Source organism: Sceloporus undulatus, chromosome 6, assembly GCF_019175285.1.
Source record: "Sceloporus undulatus isolate JIND9_A2432 ecotype Alabama chromosome 6, SceUnd_v1.1, whole genome shotgun sequence".
Taxonomy (NCBI): domain Eukaryota; kingdom Metazoa; phylum Chordata; class Lepidosauria; order Squamata; family Phrynosomatidae; genus Sceloporus; species Sceloporus undulatus.
The window spans coordinates 108,260,491-108,268,903 of record NC_056527.1 but is presented as its reverse complement, the minus strand read 5'-3'; the positions used below and the strand labels follow the sequence as shown (position 1 = coordinate 108,268,903).

The 8,413-nt window shown below is 47.0% G+C and overlaps 1 protein-coding gene across 2 annotated transcripts; it reads left to right on the top strand.

The window, feature by feature from the left end:
* The first annotated feature begins 301 nt into the window (after positions 1-301).
* LOC121932743 lies at positions 302-7,548 on the top strand. 2 transcript variants are annotated; one of them, XM_042471679.1, is made up of 5 exons: positions 302-1,413; positions 2,323-2,370; positions 4,385-5,224; positions 6,007-6,039; positions 7,200-7,548. In XM_042471679.1, the coding sequence occupies exons 1-5, from the start codon at positions 1,302-1,304 to the stop codon at positions 7,247-7,249; spliced, it is 1,083 nt and encodes a 360-aa protein (XP_042327613.1). In that variant the 5' UTR covers positions 302-1,301; the 3' UTR covers positions 7,250-7,548. The 2 variants fall into 2 exon arrangements, with proteins under 2 accessions (XP_042327613.1, XP_042327614.1); XM_042471680.1 differs by lacking the exon at positions 2,323-2,370 and having other exon boundaries at positions 305-1,413.
* The last annotated feature ends 865 nt before the right edge of the window (positions 7,549-8,413 follow it).

Here is an 8,413-nt window from a genome sequence, read left to right as displayed (position 1 = left end):
TGTGTGTGGGTTTGTATGCATGTGCGTGTGTGTATATAGAGAGAGAAATGCTGCCTCCCTTCTGTTTCCCATTCAAGGGCTGCTGGGGGGGGGGGGGGGAGCCAGCTCAAGAGGAAGACTGGGCGCGCCCCACGTGACCCGGGAAGGCCCCACGTGACCCGGGCTGGGCTGGGATCACGTGGTGGCGCTCCCCCTCTCCTTTCTCCTTCTTCCCTCCCTCCCGGAAGCGGCGGCGCTTGGTGGGTCACATGACCCTGGGAGGCCAAAGGGGGAAACCGGTCACGTGGCGGGGGTTGTCTGGCTGGCTGCTGGGTGAATGTGCCGGGCGGCGGCGGCGGCGGCGGCGGCGGGCCTGAGGAAGGGGAAGGCGGGCCGCGAGGGAGATCCGAGCGCCTTGGAGGCCGGGGAGGGAGCGGCGGAGCGGGCGGAGGGTTTGGCTGGGCTGGGCCTGGGAGGAAAGGCGAGAGAGTGCCCCGTTCAGGGCCTTCCTTGGGAGGAAGGAGGGGAGTCTTTTAGCTGGAGGTTCCTGGCTGGGAAGCCTAGGCCTTGGGGTTTAGCGGTGGGATAAGGCCCGGGGGGAAAGGGAAGGGAAGGGAAGGGCGAGCTAGGAGGCCTCGTTTCCCGAGGAGGAGTCAGTAGCCATTGCCCAACTCCGAGGGGGCAGCAGGGAGGCTTCGCCGGCTCCGAAGGAGGCTTCTAGTTGGGAAAGGCGCCTTTTTAAACGGGGATTGATTTGTGTTTTTAAAAAAGGAAGGTGTTGTAGAGGTTTATCTCTGAAAGAGTGGGATGGAAGGAAGGTGCTGAGTGACCGGGGAGAAGAGGGAAAGTAGGGGAGAGGCTGCTAGAGAGAGAGGCTTTCTTTTCACAAATCATAGTCAAGCTCAGGGCCGCCTTTGCATCAAGGGCTTGATCCGAGGGCAGTGAGGGCACCCAAGCTTAGAACAGCAAAACGGGGGAGCTTCAGGTATCAGAAGCCCCAAAACCATTTGGCTTCAGGTACCAGAGATCCCAAAGTAGCCCTTTAGGATTTGGGAGCCTAGAGCTTTTCTTGGAGGAATCCCTGCCTCTCGGGAGCCTCCTTTTTTGTGTGTCAGGAGTCCTGGGTCTCAGTAACTTTTAGGAACAGCCGCTTGTTTGTAGTGCTGAAGAAAGAAAGTAGCCACTGGGAAGGAAAGCCAGCCTTGACTTAAAAGAAGGGTTAGGAAACAGCTCCGGTGGGGCCCCTGGTGTTAAGGAGCGCCCTTCTGTGCTGCTGAGGCTCTACTCCCCTCACCAACCGCTTCCCAGACCATCCAGAGGCCATGCAGAAAGAGGAACTGGGGATGGATGAGAATCGCAACCCAGAGGAGGAGCTGCATCTCCTTGGAGGGAAGAAGGAGAAATGCCACAACCTTAGCAACCGCATCCGCACAGGTAAGCTTAAATGCCCCCATGAGGCCTGGCACCCATTATATTCTAAGTCACTAGGGCCAGCCTTGGGGCTAGGAACATCTCAGCTGTTTCACATGGCGCTCAGACATTTTAAAAAAACTGCCACATTTGTTTCCAAAGCAGTGTTGCCCCTCACTCATTTCTATCCTTCCCTCCAAATTTCTTGTTATCCCTTTAGTCTCAAGAACCGCTGGATGTGTTCTTCCTGGCAATAGAGTGCATTGTTACAGATTCTGCCAGGTTTGTTGGCATGAAATCCCATCCTCCTCCAACAAAGTTCCCACCCGCCCCCTTCGTACAAACCAGATTGGGGAAATAATCCAAACTACCAGCTATATTTCAGAGGAAGGAACTGGCAAAACTATCTCTGAGAATTTCTTGCCTTAAAAAACTATGAAATTCATGGGGTTACTGTAAGTTGGCGGTCGACTTACAGGTGCACACACACACACACACACACACACACACACCGGCTGCCACATCTCTCTACAGCATCGGTTCTCAACCTGTGGGACATGACCCTTTTGGGGGTCAGATGACCCTTTCACCAGGGCCACCTAAAACCATAAGAAAACACATATTTCCAATGGTTTTAGGAACCGAGACACTGCAGTGTTATGGTTGGGGATCACCACAACATGAGGAACTGTATTAAAGAGTCGTGGCATTAGAAAGGGCTCCACAGAATATAGGAGCCCTGTCCATCCCCTGATAATTCTCAATGTACTAGTCTGCACTCTCTTCTCATAGCACTGGTTTCCTGTTCCTCACCAGGATGGCGCTTATTCATTTATCCGTTCAGTGGCTCCTGTTTTGTAACATGCATATAAATGCAAGCTGTTCTTTTTTATCTGTAATTGCTGCAAATAAAACCTTCTTTCTGTCATGCAGGGGGTGGAGCAGAGCTGGGCTACAGGCCAAGCCAGGTCTCCAGAGAAGGTGTGTTACACTGAATTGGGGCTTTCCCTTTCTGTCATGGTGTCTCTGTGTGTTTCTGTCTCAGAATGGCTACATCCCAGTGCAGGGTGAAATGCCTCCACCCTCAGGATCTTGGCTTCCACACGATGGGCACTAGAGTCTCTCAGTCTTGTCTGTTGAAGCAGTGTGGAAGAAAATTTGATTGTCTGCCACTCTTGTTTCTTTGCTAGATACCAATTTTTTCCTTCTACCCTACTTGTGGAAAGATATAAAATTTATTTAACAGGGCAATGAAGCTTATGGAGTATAAAACAACTGGGAAAATTATAACTTCAGATTCTCAGAGCAGCAAGGTTCTGCTATTTTTAAAGAAGGATTTCACAATCCCAAATTAATGAGATTTAGGCCTTGGCTTGAGATCCCTTACATCTGAGAATAGATTTTCAGAATTTCTGTTTTTTCTTTCCCCATCTTTTCTCAGAGAAGCTTAAAAATATAGAGGCAGGATGTTTTAAAGCTAAAACAGCCTTGGATTTAACAACTCACTTGGTAGCCAAGGACAACCAGAAGTTTCATGTGAAAAAGTGAGTGGGCTGGCAAAGGAATGACATCTAGTCCTTCTCCACTTGGTTTCTGTTTTGGTGTGAAGGAGGGAGACTTACACTTCCTCCACCAGCCTGTTGGAAGAAAGACTTTTTAAAAGAGTTGCATACCAATATATATTGTGTGTAAGGCCTTCAAATAGCCTGTTGGCTCTTGGTGACCCCATGTGTTAAGGGACACTCCAGAGGTGGTGTGCCATTTCCTTCCTCAGAAATATAGCCTGCAGCACCTGGTATTCATTGGAAGTCTCCCAACTAAGTACTGTGTGTGTGTGTGTACACTGAATCTGCATAGCTTCTAAAAAGCAGTCAGGATCTGATGATTTTAGAGTATTTAGGCCCTTCACCAAGATACTAATTGCTTGCAATTCTGTGCTGGCCATAGAGCAACATGCATTTCCCATTCTGAAGCCATTGTGTAAACAAAGGCCCATTAACTTCAAGCAGTTAGTAAAGAGGGAGTAATACCAGGTGTTGTAGGCTATATTTCAGAGGAAGAAACTGGTAAAACCACCTCTGAGTATTCCTTGGCTAAGAAAACTCTGAAATTCATAGGGTCTCCAAAGGTCCATAGGCAATTTGAAGGCCCAGGTTCTTTTGACTGACTTCGAAGGCCTGAATAAATAACAAAAAGTAGTGAGATTAAAACAGCTTCAGAAGCGATAATTCAGATTTTGGTTGCAGTCATGTCAGTACACAGAAGGAGAACTCCTGCACTTGCCCCAAACCCCTTTTCTCTGCAAAGGGAATCCACACTTGGAACACTGTTTTGAAGTTGGCTGTTCTAAAGTGTATCTTTTTCCTGTAGATTAGAAAGTTGTGAGACACTATGTTTTTCCTGCTCTGATCACCTCTGCAACTTGCAGCTCTTGTATCATCATGATCCTCTCAGCCCCAAGTTGGAGGAAAGGATTCTGCATTCCACAGAAAAGCAGTAGCCAAAGCATAAAATGCTTACATGTCCAGCTGACTTGGCACCTGCAAATTTTTCAGTCTTCTTACCAAATCTCCACATAATAACTTACTTTATTTTGGTTGTGCATGGGATAACTCATACATTGTACATATATGAAATGACAGTGGTGGTGATGCACTCCAGTGCTTCTGATGCTGGGAACCAATGTGCCAGGGACTCATACCATATTTGGGCCTATTGGCTACAGGTTTTTATCTTTCCTTGCTATTCACCAAGGACTGGCAGACCCGTGGCTTGGAGACTTTTAGTAACACCAATGCAGTCAATAAAAATGGTTTCTGGCACAGTTACAACAAGTTGGGGGGAAGACTGGGCTCCTGCCTTTACACTGGTAATGGGAAGAGGAGAGAGGCATGATTTTCTCTCCCAAGAGACATGCCACAGGGTGGGGTGTAAATATGCTACATTATGTGGCTAATCCAAACCTTGCCTCATTGTTGCTTTCCTTCCTCTTCAGGTTCATGGGAGTCAAATGGTTACACCACCCCCGCTGAGATAGCAGAAGAGCCCAGTGTCCCCCTGAGCCCTTCCAACAGCCTTAACATCCGCAATCTCCAGTTGTCTGAACGGGACCCTCCAGTTCCTCATCACCCACGCCGCTACCCTCCTCACTTCTACCACGGCCGCCCCTTCCATGCTGCTTACCGCAAGACCTACCGAGGGAACCCCTCAGATCGCAAAGAATGGGGGCCCAGCACCAATGGCCACCACCACTGTGCTCCGGAGGGCGTTTCCAATGGGCGATGGCAGCATCGGCGTCGAGGGTACTCAGACCCACCCTCTCCATCCTCATCTCCTGAGTCAGAACGAGGCACCACTGTCAAAGCCAGTGAGAAGCCTGCTGTGGCATCTAATGCCAACAGCGCAGCCACTGAAGAGTCTGGGAAAGAAACATGGTCGCTCTTCAGGCCTCTTCCTGCTTTCCCGGTCGATAGCAGCAGTGCCCGGATCATCCCCAAGATCTCGTATGCCAGCAAGCTGAAAGAGAACTTAGATCAGCCAGGGAAAGCCTGCCATGTTCCTGCCTCAGCCGTCCGTACCACGAATAGCCTCCCCAATTGTGTCTTGGCACCACCCCCAAGCAGTTCCCCACCTATTGACAGCAGTCGACAACAGCATCTGGGAGCTATCTTTCAAAATGAATGGGGCCTCTCCTTTATCAATGAGCCAGGAGCTGGGCATGGTGGGGGTGGTGGGACAGCATCAGACAAGGAGGAAGAAGAAGCAGATGCTGGAGCTTGCTGGGAAAAAATGGAAGCCGGTGACTGGCAGGCTGCAAGAAATTATCACTTGGAAGGTAAGATGTTGGAAGGAGCCTGAGGCTGGAGGGAGGGATGAGGACTGAGCTAATATATTGAGGAGTTGGAGATGTTGTATATTTGATTGAATATATTGAGGTAATGTTGATGGGAAGGAGACCTTTCATTTGAAAGATAAAGGATGGGGTGGCAGTGGTGAGAGAATGTTTCAGGATATGGGGAAGGCCTTCTAAAGTGTATGGAAGGGGTCTGGGATAGAGCAAGCTGTCTGATGAAGAAGTAAAGGGCAGATACTGTGAATATGGTATTTATTTTCCTCAACTTTTCACTGCTTGCTAGATAAAATGCATTTGAACTTTGAACTTTACTCTTTGCCATTCCTTTTCCTAGACCCATATATGAATTACTAGGTAGGTGTCAAAGGGAGCCCACCCACTATATTTTGTAATGGGTTCAACTATTGCTATCGAAATGCTAAAGGGAAGGCTTGATTTAGTCGTAGTTGGTGGAAGATTTTCATAAAGCCCCCCCACTTGCCTTATTTTTTAAACATCTAATAATTCAAGTATCGGCTGCAAATCAATTTCAGCACATTGAGGCAAAATCTGGAGATTTTATTCCCTGTTGTGCCTAGAGATGGGTGCCTGATCAATATGCATTTGGTCACCAGTTTCTGAAAGTGGTTAAAAATGAGAAAATTCTTAGTAATGAGCTGCTTGAACTATATCAGAGGGCTTAGGGATACTGAGTCTTATTTAGCAATATGCTGAGTCAATGCATTGCTTCTAATTTTCCTTTTTTCTTTCCTCTCCTAATACAGAGTGGAGTCATATATGGGAACTACACAATCAAGGTAAGTCATGGAAGGAACACCCTTTAGAATCATAGATCAGTTAAGCTTACTCCTGTAAGACCAGTGATGCAAGTAGCCTACTACTTTCTGCCATAATTACTTTGATATTTTGTACCCAGTTATCTGTATGTTGACAGGAGATCCCAGAGTTTTAATCTATGACTTCCAAAATGTGATTTAGGTGATTTCAGAAATGGGGCTGTATCTGAGCGATGGCCTTTGTAGCTCAGTTAAAAGCAGTCTTATGGTTTAAGGTGATGGATGAGGTGAGTTGTAGAGGTGTAGCTGAATTGGAAATCTTAGAAAGGAGGTGTCATTCCAAGAGTACAAGTGTATGCAATTTATCATTTTCAACGGAAACAATAGCTGAGACTTTGTGCAGCAGCTGGATTAAGAAACAAAGCAAATGAAAACTGATTGTTCCAATCTTCACTTGGTTGCATTAGAAACTTAATTTTTCTCAATGCATTGGTGAGTTTCCTGCCACATATCCATTGATGTACTGTATGCACACAATATGTCCTTAGCAAGTACAGGATTTTCAAGGAAAATTGCTTTCAAAAGTTAAGATGAGGTAAAGCCACATTTTAACAGGAAGTCTTCCTTTGGCTTTTTCAAAACATTGCCCTAGCTGTGATTGAGCACATAGTTCCTAATTTTGAAGCATTAAATGTTGCATGATGCTGACTGTTTTCGAGAGCCTTGACTGTCCACTGAAAGGATCACATTGTGTTTGTAATAGATTTTCAACAAGAGAACAAAAATGTGGCAGACTCCTATGACAAGAACACCCAACAGCCATTAGTCAGCACCATGCAAAGGCCAACAATTCAGGGCTTGCTTTCTGCAGGGGCAGTCAGAGAATCAAGCAAGTAGACAGACACTAAGTAACTGGGCTGATTGGTTTTCTGGAGATGTAGAAGGTATACTGAATGAAACTGGGGAACATGGGGAAAGCTGCTGCAGTCAGCAACTGATTTAGACAGTTCAGACCAGTCATAGGATAACTTTTTGTTATCGGTGTAGATTGTTAGGAGACTGGTTTCACTGTCACCTTAATACAATAGGGGAATGGGACTTCAAGCCTGGGGTCTGGATTTCATGTACTGTACTACCTATGATACATCTCTCATTGAATCTGCATTCCATTTCTCCTATAGCTCCTAGCAGAGTGATTGTCTACACGGATACCTTGGATGGAAAGGGTTAACTCCAAGAATACCCAGGGGAAGCACCGCTAAGATATGAGGGGGGCACATGGGGAAAGGCAAGGCCCACCCCACCCCCCTTGAAGACTGGAGAAGCCCAGGCATCTTGAAAGGGGAAGCTATGCCACCTGCCTACCTCCCTCCCTCTGCTGTTATAGCCCAAATTGTTCTGGGTGGGGCTGATGCCTCATCCCCCTCTCTTCCCACTGATTTAATGCTCTGGTTTTAATTTCTTCACATGGTTTTTAATTTCTCTGGATTCCCCTGAAAATAAAGGCAAAAAAGAATTTATTTAAATTCACATCTCTTGCATTGTCGGTGTCTTGATTCTTACCCAGCGCAACACAGAGCCAAATGACAAACTTTGTCACCAGCAGAGCGACTGGCGATGGTGGTGCCGGTGGTGCTGAAGGCGGCACGATGGGTGGGACATATTTTGAAAGGACAGAAGTTAAACTCTTTCAGTTGTTGAAATCATAGGAAAAGCTTTTGAGGAGTTTCCCAAAAGAAGTCAGAAGCCTTCGGCTGAGAACATTACGCTTGAAAGACCTAAACATAAATAAGATTCACATCTGGACAGTGAGGGGGCATGCTGCTTGGCGCATTTCCTCCCATGCATCTTTTAGGGGTGCAGGGTTGATTTGGAGCAGTGGTCTATTTAAATGCTGATTAATGGGGACCATACTGGAGAAATAAACCGTTTTGGTACCGCTTTGGCTCTTTTTCTGGCTCAAGGCTATGGAATTCTGGGAGTTGGAGTTTGTTATGGGGCCCAGAACGGAGCTCTTCTCTGCTCTGGGCCCCACAACAAACAACTCCCAGAATTCCATAGCCTTGAGCCAGAAAATAATTAAAGAGGTGCCAAACCGGGTTATTTCTCCAGTGTGGATGCAGCCCAAAAGGCACCGTTTATTTCCAAACCCATTTTCAACCCCAAACTTAAAGGAAATCGCTCAAAAGGAGTGCTTTTTTGTTGTTGCCCACAAACAAAATGGCTCCCTAAGCTTCAAAGGCGGATAGTAGGCCTTTCTAGGTAAAGTTTCATCTCTATGGTCCTGACACTGAGGAGCCGTTATTAGGCGGGAAGGCGCGCGCGAGAGGGAGAGAGAGAGACGCATCATACAATTAACTCGCTAAGTGCCGGAAAGCGGAAAGGCAGGCTTTTC